The sequence below is a fragment of the Crinia signifera genome, chromosome 4 (assembly GCF_055691185.1).
Source record: "Crinia signifera chromosome 4, ASM5569118v1, whole genome shotgun sequence".
Taxonomy (NCBI): Eukaryota; Metazoa; Chordata; class Amphibia; order Anura; family Myobatrachidae; genus Crinia; species Crinia signifera.
The window spans coordinates 114224475-114249473 of NC_139220.1; the positions used below are offsets into that span (position 1 = coordinate 114224475).

At 42.7% G+C, this 24999-nt stretch overlaps 1 protein-coding gene across 1 annotated transcript in view; it reads left to right on the forward strand.

Moving 5' to 3' along the window:
- The window catches only part of TXNRD1 (thioredoxin reductase 1), a 64907-nt gene extending 40768 nt beyond the window's left edge, over positions 1-24139 (forward strand). The window contains exons 11-17 of the mRNA XM_083182282.1: positions 2523-2612; positions 3011-3087; positions 4048-4204; positions 4700-4807; positions 5483-5578; positions 16235-16369; positions 23338-24139. Of these exons, the coding sequence (XP_083038408.1) occupies positions 2523-2612; positions 3011-3087; positions 4048-4204; positions 4700-4807; positions 5483-5578; positions 16235-16369; positions 23338-23400 (726 nt within the window). The 3' untranslated portion in view covers positions 23401-24139. The remainder of the gene's footprint in view (positions 1-2522; positions 2613-3010; positions 3088-4047; positions 4205-4699; positions 4808-5482; positions 5579-16234; positions 16370-23337) is intronic.
- Positions 24140-24999: the final 860 nt, after the last annotated feature.

Genomic DNA, 24999 nt, shown 5'->3' on the forward strand with positions numbered 1-24999 from the left:
TATTTTTTGAAGGACCAAATATGTGACCACTTCTATATGTGACAATAAGCGGCATATTCAATTGTGAGTGGAGTTTTTGTAAAAAAAAAACTGAAGTGAAGGGCTTTTCCCATTCAGCTGCAGTGATTATATATGTACAAGTCAGATTTTTCCTAAAATTGTTATTTATAGGGGAAATCAGTGGGCCTCCTCAGGAACACCTGTGGCACTCAAACCCATAATGACAATTTGAGCAAGTAAACATTTTAATTTAGCTTAGGAATTTCTTAAATACTCACCAACCAAAGTGGTGTCTTCCTCCGGATCCTGACGATCTGCAGCAGCAGTGTGTGCAAGTATCTGTGAGAATGTGTATGACCCCAATGCGTGTGTTTGTGTGTGTGCACATGTGTGTGTGTGTGTGTGTGTGTGTACATCTCCCAGCAGCCCCTTTCCCTCTCAGCAGCCACCTCCCTGTGAGGTTCTTTTGCTGCCAAAACCTTGCACCAAAGTGGACAACCCCTTAGAGTACTCATGTACTATTGAACTTTGTTTCTTAATATTATTTAAAATACTTGAAATCAGTGGGTTGCAGTATTTAATCACTACTATCTACTTGCTATATTACATTACATTAGTAAAGAAATATGGACGAATTGTTACGTGTGCATAAATATTTTATGCTGTTTGTTGCTAGAAATAGCTCACGCATGCAAAATCATTCAAATGTACTGTAATAAAAACAGTGCTCAGCATTCTTTTAATGAAACACTTTATTTTTCATTTCTTCCTTATCACATTATTTATTTTCTGTTTTAAAAATGTTGCTTTATTAGCCCTATCAAGAGTATACTGAACTATGTTTGCACTTGCAATCAAGAACAATAGCAATAAATAGCATATTATTGATAAAATACAGGTTCTGACACCTTAATTATAACGCATAGCTAATAAAACGTCCAGTTTTTTTTTTTATGTTTTTTTCTTTTATTTCAGAGAAAGAACATGAGTGCAATCTTTATAGCATGACTCGTTTTTCTTTCTCTCTAAGGACATTATTCTGGTTCACACGCATGTAAATAGATTTTTAGCAACGCCCAGCGATTTATGGGCGTCCTATTTCCATCAGGAATAAAAGTCAACGTCAACCATCAGATGATTTTTCATTTGTGCGGCCGCATGCGAGGGGATGTGTAAGCGTACACATCCCCTCACATGCAAATGTGGGTATTCAGGCAGTGGGGGCGGGCAGCCATTCGGTCGGGCGGATTTGTACCCTATGATTTACACCCTATGCTAGGTGACAAGGAGAATGATATGATTTGTTACTTTTATTCGGAGCTGGTAGCAGGGCCAGATTAGAGGCCACATGTCAGCCTGGGGTTGAAAATGATCAAGGGCCTATTGTGAAAAGCAGAGGAGCTGTAACTAGCGCTGTGTGGGAGTGGCCATATGGCTGTGTACACCCCTTACACTATAAACCCCACTTACTCCATAAATGGCTGGCCACACAATTTATGGCCAGCCGTTTTGTAATCATTCTATCAAATGATGGGCCTATTTCTATGTGGAGGGCTCCATTGTTTTCATGTGTCCATTGTTAATTGTTAATTTTTCCCTGGTCACTAAAGCTGGGTACAGACTGGAGCGATGTCGGGCCGATATGCTGTTTCGTAACCACATATCACCTACATCGCTCAGTGTATACTCAGGATTACCAACAGTGGTCGCTCCAGAGCTGAGGCTGCAGCGCATTTCAAAATTCAGATAGGGGAGCCACACCAACTGCCACCCCTAACTTCCAACCATCACCGTCTGGGACTCACTGGCAGTGGGTGTGGCTCACCTAATTGAATTTTGCGCTGCAGCCCCAAATCTGGAGCTGTCACTGGTCACTGATGACTGTTACTTGTTGTCCATGGTACACATCAAACTTAGTGATATCATTAGCGATTTTGTGCCTATCATGCAATGTGTACAAATGCATACAGTGAAACAAATGACAAACGATATGTCCGACTGATATGACGTCACCTTCTTGCCACACAGTGGCATGAAAGTTGTTCTAGTATGTACAGCAGCAACCAAAAATTGCTAGCGACCAAAAAATGCAAAGTATATCATTTGGTCTTTAGCAAGACTACAGTGTGGGTACACTCAATATCGCTTGTTCTGTGCTCAAGGGAAATCATCATTAAAATTGAAACACTGTTTGCTCCAGTGTGTACCCAGCTTAAGACAAAAAAAACTGTAGCCAGATGGTAATGATACAGGTCTTTGTCAGTCTAGATGGGTGTTTTTTCACCTTTCTGAAAAAACCACAGGACCACATACAGCCAAGCCAATCTTTCCCGGATTACAACAAGGGGGATAGCTCCCATACAGCAAAGGATTGCTTATCAATGACATGGGCTAGATAAATGTACGGATATCACTGCCTGTAATGTGTAATGTGTCCTATTCTTTAATTCATTCCAGATTACAGTACCATTATCATGCCTGTAAATATTATTGCACTGAATATAGTGTTGTCTTTTCGGCAGATAGAGCAGATAGAGGCAGGAACACCGGGGAAGTTAAAAGTGACATCTCAATCAGCGGATGGTTCCAAGATGACGGAAGAATACAATACTGTGAGTAAAGAGCACCACCCACTCTGTATAATACGGGCAGTACAGACTCTTCCAGACTATCCAGCATTATTACTGAAGCAATAGCTACTACTAAATAATGCATTTTGGTTAATGTGGCCATTATTTTGATGGCTCTTTACCAAGGATTTACATGCTCATAGGAAAAAGCTGAAACAGGCTACAGTATGCAAGGAAGATTTAATAATGCAAATCCTTCCTGCCTTGTAATTTTAAACATAGATGTAAGAATGTGCCGGTAAGAAATGTATTAATCAAATTTAAGGAAATATAGTAATACATAAATTGCAAGACAATAGACTTTGTATAACTAGGATTTGATTTATTTGGATGTATAAATTAAAAATGAATGATAATAAGAGATTGCTTGTACTCTGTAGGTTTTACTAGCAATTGGAAGAGATGCGTGCACAAGAAATATTGGTCTGGAGATACCTGGAGTAAAGATCAATGAAAAGTATGTGTCACAAACACACCGATAGTATGTGTATGATACCATTCTATTAGTATGCATGATGGACAGAACGGAGAGTGTAATGGTTAGCACTGAGGTCACGGGTTCCTTTCCCACCATGGCCCTGTGTGGAGTTTGTATATTATCCCTGTGCTTGTGTGGGTTTCTTCCGGGTACTCTGGTCACCACCAATAATCCAAAAATATACTGGTAAGTTAATTGGTTTCCAATAAAAATGAACCCTAGAATAGAAAGAATGTGTGTGTGTGTGTGTGTGTGTGTGTGTGTGTGTGTGTACATTTGGTAGGGAATGTAGATTGTAAGCTCCACTAGGGCAGGGTCTAGATGTGGAGATTTGAATTTACCCAGATCTCAAAATGGGATCTTATTGGCTATCAGCTGTCACATGTTTTGGCTCTTTTTCCGATTTAGATAAATCCGGATAAATCTGGATCTGCAGATACCTCAGGGATTGATGTGAATGTTCAAATATTCTCTGTGAAGTGCTGCGGAATATGTGTGTGCTATATAAATAACTGGTAATAAATAATATTATGGTTGTTCAGGTACTGCACTCTTCCAGACTGTGAGTTCTGCTGCCACCTTTGGATATATGTTCTTTGAACTAGTTAATATAACATACAAGATAATGTGTGCCATTTGATTGTGGGTCACTTACCACCACATGAAGATGTAGCACTGCTATTCCTCTAGGTTTTATTTATTCTGATTAATAGTATTGGCCTTTATAGTGGAGGACACTGGGACATATGCAGAACCATGTTCCATCGCAGATCATAAATGACTTACAGCCCATAGGGTTGAATATTTCAACCAGAAAAGTATCTTTAATAGCTTATACTGTAGGTTGGTTTCATGTAGGCAAATGCTTAGTTCTTTTTAATGTGTAATTTTAAAATTGAAAAATGTATTCAATATATATATATATATATTTTGTTTCAGAACAGGAAAAATTGCGGTCAATGATGAAGAGCAGACAAATGTGCCTTATGTCTATGCGATTGGTGATGTGCTAGAGGGAAAACTAGAGCTTACCCCAGTAGCTATTCAGGCAGGACGTCTATTGGCCAGGAGACTGTATGGAGGCTCAACATTGAGGGTCAGTTCTCTTCTCTGTGATGTGTGTGTAATGATTGGGATAAAAATACAAGAATCTTTCAATGTCAATGACATAGATACAGCTTATAGATAACCATATCAGCATCATCAATGTATTCCTACTGTTGACATAAATGCTGGCATTGTGACTGCATACTGATAGTTTTTATATCCCTTTTTGCATGGTTCCCAATTATGTCACACCTAGTACATAATTCCCAGGCTATTATATTGCAAGATGATTTTAGACCTCAGTTGATTGGCAGGTGGCTCTGCGAGAAGATAACAGGATTTTGGCATGTCCAAACTATGGCCCTACAGCTGTTGTGAAACTACAAGTACCATCATGCATTGCCACAGTTTTGCTATTATTGAATAGGCATGCTGGGATGTGTAGTTTCACAATAGCTGGAGGACCACAGTTTGGACATGCCTGCATTAGATAGTTCTACACAAGACAGAGTGTAATTGCATATATTTGTAATCTCTTTAATAGTGTGACTACATAAATGTCCCAACGACAGTGTTTACTCCACTGGAATATGGCGCTTGTGGTTTATCTGAGGAAAATGCAATATTAACATATGGGGAAGAAAATATAGAGGTAAGATTACATGTCCCACCCTTTATATAACCCTTTATATACTGTATTGTGGCCTAATGTATGCTTCTGTCTGATCCAAATTCATCAGTCGGACTCAGGAAGACATCTTACTCTAGATATAATGCTGAATTTGATTGGCTGGTTAATGCATTCTAACTGGCATGGGCATGTCCTGTGGCCCTGATCAGTAATTGTTATATAAAATACCAACAATCTATTGTAGTAATGCTCAAAGTAAGTCTTATATATTGTGCATTATATTTATTACGTAATTGTAATATTATTATTATTGTTATTATTATTATTAATATTATTAATAAGATAAAGAAGAAAACTACACTGATAATAATAAGTATAAAACTCAACACAGTGATGGGGTCTGCCAATCATATTACATTGAGAACATCATTTGATTTGGTCCTGGGCCACCAACCTGAGGCACCCCTGCAAGTGCCTCACAGCACCCCAGGGTGTCACGACACCCAGTTTGGAAATCACTGGAGTAGCAATTGTGGTCTAGGGGGAAAGGTGTCGAAGGAAATTGAATGCATAATACACATGTTATTTTGACTCTTTAGTGCTGTTTTTACCTTTTTGGGTCAATATATGCAAAAAAAAAAGCAGCCGTGTAAGCATGTGCAAACAAGGTTTATTTGAAAACATGTCTTTTTTTAGGTCTACCACAATTATTTCTGGCCTCTGGAGTGGACGGTTCCTTCAAGAGACAATAACAAGTGCTATGCGAAAGTCATCTGCCATTTGAAAGACAATGTAAGTGAATCTGCAGAGCACTAATTACAGCAAAGCAGTGTTCAGTGACTCAGAGTACATCCGTCACCACCTGCTGTGCTGCAGAGATAGTAAGCTTTGTTTAATGTTTAATAGAAACGATATAGGATACGAGCAGGCTGAGAAACCTACAGCACATTCACCTCACTTCACTTCACTCTAGGGATACTTAATAGTACTCATATGTATATCTTGATCTTATTGTATATAAAACTGCTGTCACTACTCAGTAAGTATGCCATATAGACTCTAAAGTTGTATTATATTTGTGAGCAGGGCTATTTTTGTGCAGGCTCTAGCAGGAACTGTGGCCCTTATTCTAGTTCACTCTTTCTGACAAAATATTTCTTAGATGGACAAAACCATGTGCACTATTTTGTCAGAAAGAGTGAGCTAGAATAAGGGCCACAGTTCCTGCTGGAGCCTGCACACAAATAGCCCTGTTTGTGAGTCATTTGAGGTATTTATATATTTTATATAAATATCTTCCAATTATTACGTTCATTGTCATTCTCAACATTGTACATTGTGTAGCAACAATTACACATAATGATCTGAGTTGGTACTGTATTTCATTTGTAAAGTAACCATGTAATGTATGGATGACTTATTATAAGGCTTGCCAATTGGTTGATCAATATGCTGACCCCTGTCATGCAGCTGGGTGGCCATTTGGATTTGACGGTGGCCCCTGCAGCAATTTTATGGCCATCCATGCACACAGGTCAAAGCAATGATATATAGCAGATATAGGGGCCATTGGCTGTTCTGCCGGGCCAATATGATGTCTGTGAACAGACATATGGCTGGTACACACCCGCCAACATACCCACAATATATCGACCATGCTTGTTGCATGAATTTTATAGGTTACTGTAAGGTGCGTACTCATAGGCCGATATATCGACTGTTCGGTTATATCCCACCACAGTCTCTGGAGTCCCGCACCAACTGTTGGTCTGGTAGAATAGGGCAGCAGAAATCACAGGGAAAATGGCATGGTGGACACTTTCCAGGCGATTTGTGCATGTGCGGTAGTGAAGTTAGGCTGAGGTGAATGGCCTTTGGATTCTAGCACAAAGCCATAGCCGCCTGCTGCACTGTGAAGAGAGGACCGGAACAGTGTCTGTGCATGGGCATTCTCCTCTCTTAACTTCCCCGGGTTACTACCAACATGAGAATAGCAATTAGCTCTCTGATTTCTGTGTTATTGCCTCACATTGGGGGGGATTACTCTAAAATTACTATTTCCTATCTGAAAATGTTTTAATACCGACATGTAGGAATAAGCATTTCATCTCCAGACTGTTCCTCAGGTGATATTGATCTATTACACTTTTATCACAGCGCTACAGCTGGCTCTGTATTTTATTATAAAGATAAACACCTGCTGTGTGCCAGACAGACAAACATGTGGAACCTGCAAATTACAGATTGTACAACCTAACAGAGCCCTAACTCACAGACATTATATACAATAGTTATACTATGCACCTACAGCTCAGGCTTTACAATAATAAGATAATATAATATATTCCATAATCTGGCTATGAAAAGATATAGGACATATAGAAAAAATGGAGGGATGCCAAAATTATATATATATATAGTTGATGCGGTCCGGCACTCTCCGTGACAGCTGCCCTGGTGCCCCTCCAAGGTATGGTGTATATTTTTGTAATGGTACAGTATGTATGTCATTTTCCACTAAAGTTTGGGACCCCCATATTTTCCATTTCTATATGGATTATTCCCTTAAAATTCTAATCTCAAATTTAAAACCTTTAACTACAGCTTAAACATCATGAATTTAATATAGCAACAGGATAAATACTGGTCAGAGGCAGTGTGGATTCCATGGGCAGTATTCAATGAGAAAAATTTGCCGTGTTTTATGTCGAGTTTGTAGCAATTCTCCATCTTTTCATGGAGAAGTGGAATGTGAACTTTTAAAATAAAAGTTTTTTTGTTTTAATTTTGGTGTCAAAAAATCAGGAATTTTATTCTGAGAAGGGGCATGCTATTTTTATTCATGTGCTTATAGCACATGAATATATATTTAATTAAAAAAAAAATATATATATTTTTTTTACACAGAGCAGCCAGCAGGGGGCCGGGAGCCGAGCCGCTCATTATATATTCATATATTTACTGCACCCGATCATTACATATGCACGATCGGGTACAGTGAATACCCGGTCCCCTGTTAGCTCTCCCGGGGGGCAGCCTGTGCTGCCTGGCTCCCGGGGAGCCCACCTCCCCCCCACATATGTTCTGGGGCAGGCAGGGAGACTTCCATCTCCCTGCCTGCCACCGCCCCACGGCTCCCTGCAGCGGACGCTCGTCCGCTGCAGGGGTTAAGATTCGCCGCGAGGGGCAACGAGCCCCTCCGACATTGAATACTGGGAGAGCGAGTGTCAACCAGCCCTCCGGAACACAGCGATTGTGCAGCGAATCCTAAACAGGTATGTAGACATTTTACATTGAATACTGCCCTAAGTCAAGGGGGAAAGGGCAAATGCTCTTCTAGCTTCGCTCTTAATTCTCACCATTTTAATGTCATCCTTCCAATGGGAACTTTAAAGTTTAAAACTACAATAACTATAAATTGTGTGAGCATTTTTCTCCAATGACCCATCCACAATAAAAGGGTTGACCCAAAACATTCAAAGTAAATTAAATAACTTTTATGTTGTTCCCGTTCATTTGTTTGAAAGGGGGTAATCAATCCCGGACGCCATTTTTTCCGGTTGGAAATAACGGCCCCTTCCGACTTTGGCCCTTATTCTGATCGTTGCGGATATATCCGCGTGCGTTCGGCCCGCCGATGTTTTGTGTCTGCGCATGTGCAGAGGCGTCTCTGCGCATGTGCGAGCGGGGCGTACGGCCAAATTCCGCATGATATGTGAACACTCCGAACAGGGGGTGGAGAGGGGCGTGAAGGGCTATTTGGGCTCATAACCATATGCATACGCCCCGCGTTTCATGGGAGTTCCCATGAAAACGCTGGGCGTACGCATGGTAATGCGGCCGTGACGCACGTGTAGGGGGCGGACATATGACATCGCCGGATGTAAGCTGCCCGCCCAGATCTCTGCTTTTGCACGGAAAAATGTCTGTGTGGTCTGAGGTTGCGGGTGCTGGTGGAGCACTCGGTCCTGCATTCGATAGTCTGCGACCATCGAATGATGGGGGAGGTTCCCTTAGATGGAGGAGGCGTATTCCGTGAAAAATACACGTGCGGTCCGTTCGGACAGCTTCTTACCGCATACGGACGGAGTTGGCGATCCGTATGGAAGGCGGGGTTTCGCACGCACGGTCCTGGACGCATAATCGTCTCCGGCCGCACCGATCAGAATAAGGGCCTTTATTAGGTCGAATGTCAATCAAACTATTCAATGTGGGCTCCATTCCTTCGGCAAAGTCCCAGCATTGGCGAAAACTGGCGATTATAGTCAGAAACGGCCACAGATTCTACAATGCAGCAACCATTTCCGATAATACAGATTCGCCACCGTAGAGAGGCGAACCTTTTGCCGGGGAATCCCAGTTGAGATTGAATACTGTCGGCCACTATTTCCACCCTATTGGTGACAGGGAATGTCAGCCTGCAACATAACTCTTAATGCTGTCTGTATACTTTATGTAAACTATAGTATTGCTGAAGTATATAGATAATTGTTTCAAACATATACTTATCACAAAAACCAATGTTAATTCTAGTTGATTTGGTCAATTGCAAATTCGCAATGGGGACCGATGGTGAAGGCCGGCACATGTGCATATTCGCATGTGCAGGCTTTCTGTGTTCTGTGCGGGCGCCTTTGGAGACTTGCATAGTCTCCTAGTTGCTGTCAAAGGGAGGGGGGGGGGTGTAGGAGGCAGGCAGGGGGTGTTCAGATGTGAAAGGGCTGAGTGTGCCCTTCAAAAAGCTGGGCATCCCCATGCAAACGGGGGTGGGCACCTGGCTCGGCTCACATCACCAGATGTCAGCTGCCCACCTTGTTCTCGGAGCAGGGCGCCACTAATCTAAGTCAGCAGAGACTGACATATTTGCGAGCACTACAGAAATCATTCGATGGTCAGCAACCATCGAATGATGTCGGGCCTGCACACAAGCCTGCGAATGGATATTTATGCAAAAGAAAATCAGTCGCAATACGAGACTGGACATTCGGCGTGTAGAGGTGGGCGGGCACTTGCATGCCTGGCAGGTGGGGTTACATGGCTCGCAAAGCTGCAAAATACTGCTGCTTTGCGAGCCAACCAGATTGACCTCCCTTGTGCATTTAGCTGTTGCTTCTGACATAAACCTAGCACAACAACTAATGATATACAAATAAATAAATGTGCTTTTGCTTCTTATGTTAAGTGTAATACACTTCTAACAGTCTATGAGTCCCACTGAGTCTAAACCAGTGTGTTATATGCGAGGAAGATACTTATTGATGCACTTCTTCTTTTGTGCAAAATAATTAGAATTAAAAATGATTGATCTTGAAAAATATTATTTTACTAACAATAATAATCCTGTAATAAACTTTAAATAAAAAAAAAGTCTCATCTAGTTTCAGCATTTGGACAGCTCCTGAAAAGATAACGGTATTAGAGCAGGAAAAATGAAAGGATCAGTGCACTTACAGCAATCTGATAATTCGACTGAAGCAATATTTTGGAGAATGCAGGCAATGCCTGAGACTATATATATATATATATATATATATATACTGGTAGACGGATATATGGATATATATATATATACTGGTAGACGGTCCGGCACTCCTGCTTACTAATCAGCTGCTCCCGTGCCCTCCTTGAAGAATTAGATACAGTGGCGAAATAAAGTGGCACTGGGAGTCTGGTGCAATGCTGTATTAAAGCATATCAAAAACACAGTGGCCCTTATTCTGATCTGTGCGGCCGGAGCCGCATACGTTGCTCCGGCCGCACAAACCAATCCCCGCCTACAAGACGGATCGCCACGGCCGTCCGTACGCGGACGGCTGGCGATCCGCATGAAAATGGTGGGGCGTACGCCTCCACCATGGTGGGAGCTGCCCCCTGCATTCGATGGTCGACGACCATCGAAGGCAGGGCCGCACGCTCCACCAGCTCACGCAAGCTTAGACGATTGTCCGTGTGAAAGCTTGTATGGGGGCGGAGAGCTGACATCCGGCGATGTCAGCTTTCCGCCCCCATCACTGGCGTCATAGCCTCATTACCATGCATACGCCCCGCGTTTGCATGGGAACGCCCATGAAACGCGGGGTGTATGCATAGGGAAATGAGGGTATTAAGCCCCTCACGCCCCTATACGCCCCCTTTGCGGCGTATAAAATTTTTGTGCGGCGATTTCGCCTGCACATGCGCAGAGTGACCTCTGCGCATGTGCAGAGTGAAAACATCGGCGGTACGGCCGCACGCGGGCCGTACCGCCGAGATCAGAATAAGGGCCAGTGTCCGATGTTTCGGAGGACAACAGCCCCCTTTTTTTTTCACACACTTTTTTTCACAAACCTTGAAAAAGGGGGCTGATGTCCTCCGAAACGTCGGACACTGTGTTTTTTATATGCTTTAATACAGTATTGCACCAGACTCCCAGTTCGCTTTATTTCGCCACTGTATATATATATATATATATATATATATATATATATATATATATATATATATATACTATAAAGTGCTGTGGAATCTGATGGCGCTATATAAATAAATATTAATAACAATAGCGATAAATTGCAGTCCCCACTTTGCACACGTAAAGCCGCATACACACTAGCTGACCCACAGCCGACCAGGCCACGTCTGATATAGTTAACCATATGGGCCGTGGGCGGATGATATTGTGCGCAGGGCTGTGGAGTCGGTAGATAAATGTTCCGACCCCGACTCCGACTCCTCGTACTTCTGATGCCGACTCCTCGACTCCGACTCCTCTGTATTAATATGTGAATGTATTTGATACATTCCTTGAAGGAAAGAAAGGCAACATACATATTATTACTACAGAAACTAGAGGCTGGGAAGCCAACAGTCTACTGTATTGAATAGTTTAAGCAAAGGACAAACACAATGAAAATAAAGTTTTATTAATTTTTTTATTAATTAATTAAATGGCTGGATAGTAGCAGTAGGCATAAACATCAGGAACAGGAACTTTACCAGTTCAAAGATAAAAACCACATTATTTGGTTGTTTTGGGAACAAAAACAATAGGAAAGGTTCAGAAGTGTGGAGCATGAGTTCCGCATGCTTTGTGACGACAACAAAAATCAACGAGCCACAATCTCCGCTGGTTTGCTTGCTCGTCACCGTTCAATTCATGCTTTGCAATAGTTTTAGCATTCTCTAATAGCAAAACTGTGGCAAAGCATGCTGGGATGTGTAGTTCCACAACATCTGGAGGGCCAACGTTGGACATGCCTGGTTTAAGCAAAGGACAAACACAATGAAAATAAAGTTTTATTAATTTTTTTATTAATTAATTAAATGGCTGGATAGTAGCAGTAGGCATAAACATCAGGAAAAGGAACTTTACCAGTTTAAAGATAAAAACCACATTATTTGGTTGTTTTGGGAACAAAAACAATAGGAAAGGTTCAGAAGTGTGGAGCATGAGTTCCGCATGCTTTGTGACGACAACAAAAATCAACGAGCCACAATCTCCGCTGGTTTGCTTGCTCGTCACCGTTCAATTCATGGACACAAGGAACGATTTCTTTACCGAATCGTTACTGGCGACGAAAAATGGTGCCTGTACATCAATATGAACCAGCGTAAGGAATGGCTTAGCCAAGGTAAACAAACGACCCCGCGCATGAAACAAGATCTTCATCCGCGCAAAAAGATGTTGTGCGTATGGTGGAAGAGCTTGGTTGAATGAATTTTTTGAGTCTACACCAGGTGATTTCTACCAACGAGGTATTGAAAACCTTATTGAACGTTGGAAATAAGTTGTAAACTACAAGGGAGAATACATTTATAAGTATTGGTGCTCTGAATTGTGCGTTGCGTGCCATATAGTGAAGCACATGAAAAGCATGCTTTTTCACGGTCACTTAATGTGTTCGTTTTGCGGTTACGTGAGGCACTGCATGCATTGGTCTTTATTCTTACAGTAGAGAAGTCATTAATTATAATTTTCAGAGTTGGTGCATTTTTTGCCGACTCCGACCCCAACTCCAGGTACTCGAAATTGCCTCCGACTCCTCGACTCTGACTCCAACTCCTACTCCACAGCCCTGATTGTGCGTACACACTGAATGATATTGGCCCACCAATATCGTTTAGTGACATCATCGGGACCCGCTGAACATACAAGTTGTTTGGCTATATAGCCAAATTGACCTACATGGTTAGTAGACGTCAATCATCGTTAACGATATTGAGTGTACACACTAGACGATATTGTAAACGATAATGCTCAGAAGCCCCCGTCTGAGCGATATTGTTCACAATATCCTCTAGTGTATATGGGGCCTAAAACCAAAAATATGATGATACATGAAATATGAAGATACAGAATAAGTCCTACATTTAGGGGAAAAAAGTATGTGTTTTTTACAGGCTGCATGGGTACTTTATTTTTCTTATTGTACACTTCCCACTTTATTTATGTCCCCGTGTGTACATAACTCTTGTCTTTCTATTAAGGACAGAAATAAATAATCATATATATGCCAACATTTCTGCAAGAACTATAGTACTTTTTCAGGAACAAAAAGGCATACAGCACATTTGGCAGCTATAAAAGCTGCTGGTATGGACTGACCGTAGTATTTCATCAGCGCATGGGCTAATGCTTTATAATAAGTAACACTTACTGTTTTCTTTCTGTCTTGGAACAGCGCATGGATTATCATAATAAAGGACTGCGGTTTATAAGTTTTACCGCTGTCATCAAAATGTAGCCTGCGAAAAGGGTAGATAAGGCTTAATAATGTCTGCACTCTCGTAATACAGTCTGTAAAAGTGTAAAAATACAATACAATTACCTATCCATCATCCAACATATAGATTAATTTTGCATCAGATATCCATGATATGAATTGCAAAGCTAAATCAGGGAAGAAAGAAATCAAATTACCATTCTCCTTGGAAAGTGGCTGTCACCTTGCACCACTCACCTGTGTTGTGCTGGCTATGGTAATGTGACAGGCCATAATCATAAAGATGATGAATGGGAAGCAGGAGAACAGCATCAATTCTACTAACCTGACTTGTGAAGGCTGCTGACCCTCATAAAACAGACTGACTTATGTGCAGCATGTTCAGGATAGTGATTGCCTTAGAGATTGGACACTTATAGTGACTATTTCTCAGTGATCAAATACCGCCACCACACAGCAGCCATGTTATCACAATTCAAGCTAATGTCGTTTTGGGGAGAAAATGTCATTACCCACAGATGTGACATCCCTTGACTTTATTTGTTTTTAAAGGAAAACACATGTACATCCATTTCAGGATTTAAAAAATAATTTTATTACAATACTAGTTCAAAGTACAGTTTTTACTTTCACTTTGAGCTGTGACAGTTTTTAGGCCACAAACTCTCCACCCACCCCCAGTCAGTGGCGTCACTAGGCAGGTGTGGACCGCACCGGGTGTCACCAGTTTACGTTTAATGGACATCACATTGTGCAGTGTAATGGGCATCATGGTACGGGGCGTAAGGGGCATTACGGTGTGGGGAGCATTGGGTAATTGCCATCACAGTGTGGGGTGTAATGGGCATCAAGGTGTGCAGCATAATGTGTAATTAGTATCACAGTGTGCGATGTATTGTGTAATTAGCATCGCGGTGTGGGGCATAATGTGCAACTGGCATCATGTTGTGTGGTATAATGTGTAATTGCCATTACGGCATGTGTAATGGGTATTACATAGTTCGCTAAAATGTGCAAACTGCAGGTACACAATACAATTATGGTACAGGCTTTTCCCCCTTCTGATAGACCACACCCGTATCCGTCTTCCAGAAAGCTGGGGGGGGGGGAGGGCGTGACACCATGAGTTCCTACACCGGGTGATACCAACCCTAGTGAAGCCACTGCCCCCCCCCCCCCCTATCTGCTCCTACCTCCAATCTCTGTCTTCACAGCAAGTTTGAAACAAATCAGTGTCTCTGAAAAAATTTATTTCACTTTCTGTTTTTACTTGCAAATCACTGCACACAAAGCAGTAATTTGGTCTGCAGAGTGGCCTCTAGTGGTCACTGGTGGTACTTCACCTCATAGAGCTTAGGAGTAGTTAGCCTTTCATATATATATATATATATATATATATATATATATATATATATATATATATATATAGTTGTTCAAGTAATAACTATTGAGCAAAGTTTTCTGCAGTGCTGTTGGTTTTTGAAGCTTTTAGTGCTACAAACTAATGTTTCATACTGAATGGGCTCAGTTTTTTCGTTTTCAGTGATTTTTGGGTTACACAGAGATTGATATCTTTGCTGTTTCTAGAGGTAGCTATAAAGTTTAAGTACACAGTACTAAAAGAGTAAAAGTGTTCTGGTATAGACTTTCATATAAAGTCTAACTATAATTAGAGTGTTACACAGCTTTAGTTCACCACCTGCACTGGGGTTTACACTAGTACCTTAAACCAGTGGCATAACTATGGTGCCACAGATCCCGCAGTGACTTGGGGGAGCCAGGGCCGACAGGATCTGCAGGGCACCGGGTGCACTGAAGGTAGACTAAGCTGCTGCAGTAAATAGAGATGGCTACTGACTCAATACCTCGACACAGTGAGTCGAATCATTAGGAAGAATAAATTATTTGAGTCACTCACAGTTCTATGTGTCAACACAGCTGCCAGCAGTAGCCACTCAGCGAGAGGGAGGAGACTCAGTGTGTGTCGCTGACTCATTCAGTGTACCATCAGCATACATACACTATATCCCAGGCTCCTGGAGTCAGGACTAGAGTTACTGACTTGGGGGCAGGGGTTAACAATCATGTTAGCCATGCCCCCAAAATATCCCAATGTTCCATAGCTCTGCCCCCATCCTGCCCCTTTCCCATCCTTTCAGCGACCCCACCTCCCTGCCTCAAGGAACTGGCTGCCCTCTCCTGGAGAGAGCAGTCAGAAAGTAGGCAACCCTGCAGTCAGTGGGCCAGATGTATCAAGCTTCAAAAAGTGATAAAATGAAGAGTGATAAACAGCCAGCACATCAGCTCCTAACTGCCAAGTTACATGCTGGTTTTGAAATATAAAAATAGGTGCTGATTGGCTGTTTATCACTCTCGACGTTATCACTTTCTGAAGCTTGATAAATCTGGCCCTGTATGTATACTAAGTAATTTGGAGTGCTAAATAAATCTACCTCTTGTCATTGAACTGCCATAGGAAGCGCTGCAGCACAGTCCAAAATACAGATAAGGGAGCCACACCAACTGCCAGTGAGTCAATTTGGAAGGGCAGTTGGTGGGGCTCCCCTATTTGTATTTTGGACTGTGCTGCTGCACTTCCTCTGGAGCCATCACTGATCCTTACTGTTTCTACATTTCAAACTTCTAAGTATTCTCTAGACCTTATGTTACTTCTGGTTATTTAAATAATATCTTTTTCCTTCATTGTATGAATTTCATTCATATCTTTCCTATTTTCATGTCATAGGAAAGAGTTGTGGGATTTCATGTTCTTGCCCCGAATGCTGGAGAGATCACTCAAGGATTTGCAGCAGCGATGAAATGTGGTCTCACCAAAGACCAGTTGGACTGTACTATAGGAATCCATCCAGTCTGCGCAGAGGTGTGTACATAGCATGATACATACTGTATACCCAGTGGCGTAACTAGAAATTTTGATCCCCCCTGCCAAAAAATAAATGGCGCCCCCCCACCCCCCTCCCATTTTTGGTAAAAAAAAAACAGGCATCAGTGTAACAATAGAAAGGCGTCACTCGGGGTCTTGAAAAGAAACATGAAATTCAAGTGTTTATTTTCAGTGGTGTTTCGGGCCTGCGTACGTCTTCAGGACACACAACTTGTCCTGAAGAGCCGCTGTTTGCCGGCAGGAACGTGCAGATGTTAGACGCAGGTGTGAGTGTGGCTATTTGGCGTCACCCTGCTGAGGTGACGCCTGAGTGCAGGCCGCATCCCCGCGTGATGCCGCTGATCTGGCAGCAGCAGGGGAGAGAAAGCCGGGCACACTACATGTGGCGAGGATCCGGCAGCAGGGGGAGACCTGATAGCAAATGGCTCCATTGCCTCATGAGGTGGTATGGAAAATCATATTATACCACCTGGATGGAGCAAACATTTACATTTAGGTGCCAATACATGGATTTTGAACTAGATGCGATGTGATCTAGTTCAAAAAGTACGTGCAGCACATGCTTTTCATGCCACCCGGACTGAGCCAAAACTCACATCAAGCCACACTGAAAAACCAAAACTTCACATTATGCCACCCGGACTGAGCCAAAATTCACATTATGCCACACATATTGAGCCAAAATTCACATCATGCCACCCAGATTGAGACAAAATTCACATCATGCCACAAAGATTGAGCCAAAATTTGGGGAGGCAGGGACCAGGACCAGGGGGTCGCAGGGACTGGGACCGCGGAGACACAGGGATGCAGACCTACCAGGGGTCCAGTGGTGATGCCCGGCAGGTCTCCAGTGGTGGCGAGGATGAGAACTGGGTGAACCCTACTTGCACACCTGGCACAGGGGCTCCAGCAGCGGCATTACTGGGAGCCGGTGGGAGGGCTCCAGCAGAGGCATAGATGAACGTATAGGGGTGGACATAAATGGATGGGCGGGAGGGGGCATAGATGGACAGACATATGTACTATTGTAAAGGGACATAGACATATGCTGTATTATAAATTCATATGTACCCCTAATATACTTCATATAATCAGCACACTTTCCAAATTTCTCCCCATTTACAGTATTTACAGGATGCCAAAAAGACACACCCACATCACCCCTCCCCCCCCCCCACCCCCACCACCACATTATCATCCATTATTAGTATCCATTATCATAACTTACAGTTGTTTGGGGGTTAATCCAGGATTACATTGGAAGCAGCACTGTTCTTCCCATGCAGAACAGAAGTCTTGCTGCCTTGGGGTCAGGAAGAGTTAAGGGAGCTGGGGGCAGCGGTGACCTCTCCTCCCTATAAAGTACCATGGTGCTATATACAATCGCCAGTTGTAGGCATATGAAGGGAGGAGGAGCCTGGAAGAGGCACCCCGGGATGTGGAGGGACAGACCAGCCCCTGAAGACAGCCGCAGCTCCGGCTGGAGCTCTGGAGTTATTGCCGCATAGCTGTCAGTGAGGGCAGAGCTGTGCAGCGGGCGGGAGCCGGAGGCAAGATGGCCGGGGGAGTCTCTCTACTTCATCTCCTCACGTGGCCAGGCTTCCCCGACACAGCGCCCGTAGTCCAGCAGTCAGCGGGCGCTTAGTGACAGGGAGGGAGCAGAGGGCGGCTCGATGTGCTGCAGCGGCAGAAGGCGCACCAGCAGCCGCATATGTATGTATAGGAATGTGACTCTTCTTTGTCATTCAGTGCGCCGGACGGGTGCCGGCGCCCACGCAGCCCTCGCTCCCCCAAGCAGCAGCGGGGGCTGCCTTACACCGGCTACGCCACTGTGTATACCTACTTGTTTATTATATAGTAGACTAAAATGTGTTTAATATCTAAGATGGCTGCATATAATTATGATGAGACGGAAGATATGTATATATGTTGCTAGCAAACTCGGTTCACAACACTAACCAGCAATTATACAGGACAAGACTACAAAGTCCAACTCAGAGCGTCTTGTGTTTGTCGTTTCACAGCATAGGCACAAGACGTCTGAGGAATTATAGCAGTTTCCTCATTAAAAGTCTGAGCAGTGCCCGTCATCAGTAAGAAAAAGAATATTACTTATAAATTATAAAATCCTTCTGCAACAGAAATTTCAGAAATATTATTACTCATCACATCAATTTGTCGCTTTTTTGGAATACTTCTCTCTTACCCAAGGTCAGAGCTGACATCTAATGTGCTGAGTGCTAAGCAATGCCTAAGGCCTCAACTTATTAATCAAGTGCTGAAGCCGAGCTCTCTTATTCCTCTCCCATGCAAGTGGCAGCTCATGATTTCAAAGTGTGTGTGTGTACATATATACATATTAGTAAGCCCGCTCAAAGCAAAAGCATCGAAAGCTAGTCTGCTACCTTGTGATTCCCTCTGTGTTGAATGAAAGAGAAACAGATTAAGTTTCACAAACTGCCAATGGATGGTAGTGTTTCAGAAACACACGGACACTAGACATACTCGTATATAGATGATTATAACAGTGGGTAAACCCCGGCACTCCAAATCACGAGGTAGCTTGCCTGGTGCCTTCCGAGAGGCCGGCTGGTGTTGCAGCAGCAATATACAACAACAATGGATGGCGGCACTCAGGACTTCAAATCATAAAAGATTACATGGGAGACATCTTGAGGTTCAAAGTTTTAATGGTGTGTACACACGGTTCGATGTGCCTTAAGATGCGATCCACGATCAGATCGGATCGGGATCGGATCGCAAGGCACATTCGATTTGCATACAATCAGATCTGCACTATGTAGTCAAGGCAGCCAAGACTTTCTGGCTTGCGATACGTGAACGCGCATCGATATCGGATCGGGATCGCAACGTTTAAAATCCTTGCGATCTGCATCCGATTCTGATCCGATGCCGATCCGATGTTGACTATATCGTCAACATCGGAAAGGTAATCGGACCGTGTGTACACACTATTACGCTCCTGGCGTTTTTATCAAGAACAGCATACAGTATGTTCTTGAGAAAAATGCCAGGATCGTTGAAACTTTGAACTTTAAGACGTCTGCCATTTAATCTTTTATAATTTGACGTCCTGAGTGCTGCCGTCCATTGTTGTTGTATAGATGATTTTATATATATATATATAGTTGTAGATATACACATACACACACAAACAAACAAACAAACAATCAAACACATATACACACACACACAAGTTGTTAGTCCATTTAACATGAAACATATGACTAAATATAATAATATTGCATTTTAAATGTGCAGCATTGGCATAGATCAGGCATGTCCAAACTGTGGCCCTCCAGCTGTTGGTAAACTACACATCACAGCATGCCTTGCCATAGTTTTAGCATTCCCTAATAGCAAAACTGTGGCAAGGCATGATGGGACTTGTAGTTTCACAACAGCTGGAGGGCCATAGTTTGGACATGCCTGGCATAGATGTACCTACAGTATAACATAAAGGTCAGCATGTCATCTTCCCTGAACACTTGTACAGAATTTTACATTGAATTGTGATTTAGTACAAAAAACATATTTTGTTCCATTAAGAAAAAATGGGTTCTGGAAAGTGAATGGATAACTGTCAGCAATCTGACATAGGATACATATGTCATTGTTTGGTTGTAGAAAGCTACAAGCTCCTCTCTGAGGGCGCTGAAATGAAGAGACATCAAACGTGTAGCGGGCAAGCTGTACACTCAGCTGTAGGAGCAGTGCATTCATCCTCCCACAAAAGAGGTCTTTGATATCGTTAATTAAGGCCTTTGAACAACTAAATTTCTTATAATTATTCTATTACAATTTTAGTTTCTCTTTAATTTTTACACAGCGGTACAAAGTGTACAAATTTGTTCTTTATAATAGGATTTTAGTCACATTTCATATGTTTAAACCAATCAATAAAAAATAGTTGTATTATAATTGAAATAAAAATTGCAACAATAAAGAAGAACATTTTTATAACATCCGTTTAGAAGTATATACCCCTGGTGTCATCTTATACCACACACAAGTATTTTTGCCTCAGATGAAATCTTTGAATATAAGACACAATGGGGTTTATATACTAAGATGAGAGTGCTATTGAAGATGGGACGTTGCTTATAGCAACCAATCAGATTTTGTCTATGATCTTCTAGTGCTAAATAAATAAGTAGGTTCTTATTGGTTGCCCCTAGCAACATCCCGTCTTCAATAGCACTCCCATTTTAGTAAATAAACCCCAATGTCCATGTGTGTGTGTGTGCAATCAGCTACCAGAGTCAGATTCCCAGATTAACACACCCTTACTCACCAATCCTTGACCCAGGAGGCCCCGCCTGTAACTGGGGTTAAAAGATTGAGGGAAACGGGGTACGGGGGTCACTATGCATGTGGCTGAGGATCAGCTCTGTGGGTATTTCAAGTAAAGGCCCGCTACTGGTGGGCAGAATAATTCCTACTCATTGCTGTTCTAAATTCAAAGGTAGTGGCCTCTATTTAAAATATGTCACTTGCCACTCTCTAGGAAATAATTTAAGATTCAATTGCCTCAGAAATCCTGTCAGGAAACTGTAATTTAGGTTCAGTAGAAGGCGCATCCTCCATACTTGTTTCTCATACTTGCCTACCCTCCCGCATTTAGCGGGAGTCTCCCGCTTTGTCAATCATTCTCCCGGCCCCCCGCAAATCCCTTGGTTCCTCCCGGTTTTTCATCCCCTTTGCCCAAAAAAACGTGACTGCGCATGCGCGAGCGCGTCATTGCTGGGGCGGGGTCTAAATGTGCAACATCGTGCCGTCATTATGACGGCCACCGCAGGGCTTTGTGGATACTGTAGCGCTGGGCTGGAAATTGAACCCGTGCGGTGCACAAGCAGGAGCGTGCAGGAGCGGCAGCGGCAGGGGACTGAGGCAGTGAGACGGGCAGCGGGAGCTGGGAGGCCGGAAGCACAAGTGGCAGTCAGAGTGGAAGCTGTGTAAGGAAAGGCAGCTGCAGTAAGTATAAGCATACTTTGACTGTAAGCAGCGTCCCTCTATCCCCCACCCACTAAGGCTTGCTTCTTATTGATCCTTCCTCCCTCCCCCCACCACTGGTCCCTGACTGGCACCCAAGACAATTTGTGTGTGTATATATATATATATATATATATATATATATATATACATATATACATATATATATATATATATATATATATAAATATGTGTATATATATATATATATATATATCTATATATATATATATATATATATATATATATATATATATATATATATATATATATATGTAGTGTACTGAAGTGCTCTCCCTGTTTTAATTATGGGGGGGGGGGGGGGTGCCTGCCTCTCAGCCACCTTGCTGCCGGATAATGTATTTCTGCGCTGCCGCTGGATCTCCGGAAAAAAAGGGCCGACCCGGAGCTTGCTGACATGCCAAGACACGGCCTCTGGCTACAGCATGGAGCACACTTCTTCCTGCGCTGTTTGGGGTATCACCCTTCTCCAACTGGAGGGGGCAGAGGAGCCGGCTACTCATCCAACGCTCCCCATCCAGCAGCAGCCACCAAACACCCTGCGGGCCCCATATGTATCTGGCACTGGGGAGCAGGCATATCTGGCACTGTGGCCCCATATGTATCTGGCACTGGGGAGCAGGCATATCTGGCACTGTGGCCCCATATGTATCTGGCACTGGGGAGCAGGCATATCTGGCACTGTGGCCCCATATGTATCTGGCACTGGGGGGGCACATGTACCTTGCACTGGGGGGGCAATGTGTATCTGGCACTGTGCGGGCAATGTGTATCTGGCGCTGGATGCATATATGTATCTGCCACTGTGGGGACATGTGTATCTGGCAATGCTGAGGGCACGTAATGTGTATCTGACAATGACGGGCATATAATGTGTATTTGCCGCTGTAGGGCATATAATGTGTATTTGCCGCTGTAGGGCATATAATGTGTATCTGGAGCTGCTGGGGGCAAATCATGTGTATCTGGTACTGTGGGGGGCACGTATGTCTGTCAATGTTGGGGCATATTATGTATATCTGTCAATGCGGGGACATATAATGTGTATCTGGCACTGTAGAGCAAGGAGCTGTACTTGGTGTACTGTGTGCAAAGGGCTGTACCTGTCGTACCGCGTGCAAAGGGCTGTACCTGGCGTAATGAGTGTAAGGGGCTCTATCTGGCATAATGTGTATAAGTGGCTTTACCTGGCATAATGTCTAGGAGCGGCCATTGGCATAATTAGAATTTTGTCTCATTCCGTGGTGGATAATGTGTATAAGGCATATATGGTGAAGTACACTACACTTAAGAACAAGCCCCTTTTTAAGTGACCACGCCCCTTTATAGTCGACCACACCCCTTTCCCAGTAGCCACATCCCTTTTCCCAGAGCGCGCATGCCTAAGGTGCGCGCATAATCATTACATTTACACTTCGACCAATGTATGTATATAGCATCTAAAATCTCCCTCATTTTGCTTTTCAAAAGTAGGCAAGTATGTTGTTTCTGTGCTTGGCCACAGACAGATGTGCAGTGTGTGTTAGGTGTATATACAGTCACTGGCAGACGTATGTGTATATTTTTGAAGCAACATGTTGAGTGCAAAGTGAATTTGTCAAAATTGGTGTAAAACTTGCCTAGCAAACTTTTTCATTCATCATAAGGACCTGTAATGTTTACCTTTTATAAAGGGAAAAAAAATCTTTGCACAGCATCTTTTAATTTTAATTTATATATGAGCGACACTGGCATTTTTAGCAAATATTTTGTGCATCGCTCACAGAGATATTGGCAATCAAAGGGTTAGTGTACTATTACACCACACACTAAAAAGAACACACTGGAAATTCACATACATAAACAGACTAAATATATTGTAAACATAACAGAAATGATCTAAGTGTTAATTTCATCTTTGATTTCAGATATTCACTACTTTAAGTGTGACAAAGCGCTCCGGAGGCAGCATTGTCCAGGCTGGCTGCTGAGGTTAAACCCAGCTGTTTGTTGTGCTTGCCATTATCTTATAAAGCAAAGGAGAGAATTGGACTTAACGTGAATACAACAGCAAAGCCGGAACCATCAGAGAAATCCATACTGCTAAAGATAAAAGGATCTCCTTTGCTTTCAGCATGGCATCTAACAATACAGCTTAGTAACTGGTAACAGATGCAGTGCACCATCCTGGTGCTTTTGTGACGTCACAACCTAAAGCCGACTTTGGTGGGCTGTGACTGAAGACCTGCTAGCTCAATTTATGGACATTGAGGGGAGCAGATGTCCCCAAATTATTATTACTTTTATTATTTTTTTGCAATATTGACCATTTTATTTTGCTTAAAGGAGAACTAAAAATTAAATTATAAATTAGTGTTAATCTAAAATAAACATATGGATGCATTTTAAATGCAACAAAATATGGTTTACATCAGGCATGTCCAATCTGTGGCCCTCCAGCTGTTGTGAAACTACACATCCCAGCATGCCTTGCCATCGTTTTAGCATTCCCTAATAGCAATACTATGGCAAGGCATGCTGGGATGTGTAGTTTCACAACAGCTGGAGGGCCGCAGGTTGGACATGCCTGGCTTACATAAAATCATTTACTATCTTCTGATGTCAGCAGCAATATTATCTGTAATATACAGTACAGGGTAATTGAGATTACAGGTGCCCATACACTAGTAAGATTTATCTTCAGATCTGACTGGTTGGAACAAAAACATGGTTATGGATGAGTGACAGTCTGTCAGTTTTCCAGCATTTACATGCAAATGGTCAACTGTCATTTGCTCTCATCCATAACCATGTTTTTGTTCCAACCAGCCAGATCTGAAGATAAATCTGCGTGTGTATGTCCACCTTTACAATCAAGGGCCTCTGAATATCATAATAGGGAAGCTTTGTACAGTCGAACATCATGGGGTCAACAGTAATTAGATCGACAGTGTCTAGGTCAACGCTGGAAAAAGTCGACACAAGCAAAAGATCTACACACGAAAAGGTCTACATAAGTTTTTTTTTTTTTTAATTGTGTGTCACTGTTGACACCTGAGCGCCCCAATTAGTGTACTGTACCTGCTGTCATGGCTCACTGCGCTTGCGATGTTTTTGGCCAGGTGCCTCACTCAACGCGCATTACCGTTCCCAATCGGAGTCCTAGTGGATGGTATAGTAGAAATAATTCCCAAAAATGTAAAACGCATGTCGGCTTTTTCATTTGTAGACCATTGCCATGTCGACCCCATGCTCTTGACTTATTGACTGTCAACCCATCATCCGGATCTCACTCTCTGTTTAGCGCGCCATACTTTTGAAAGGTGAAGGGCATCCTCTGTGCTGTGACAGCCTGGCAGGGGAAAGCAGGTGACATGATCAGATTCCCCACTTAAACACTATTGGTTGCACATATTGTACATTACAATAAGTTTTGTAACACATAGGGGGCATAAATGAAAATTGATGCATTGGTCATAGTGAAACGGATTCTGTGACCTACATCAACCTATGTGTGGTGTTTTTTTTATAAACTGTGCTAGAAAAGGGAGTTGTTACCATGGGTTACAGCACAATTCTTCAGTACACCA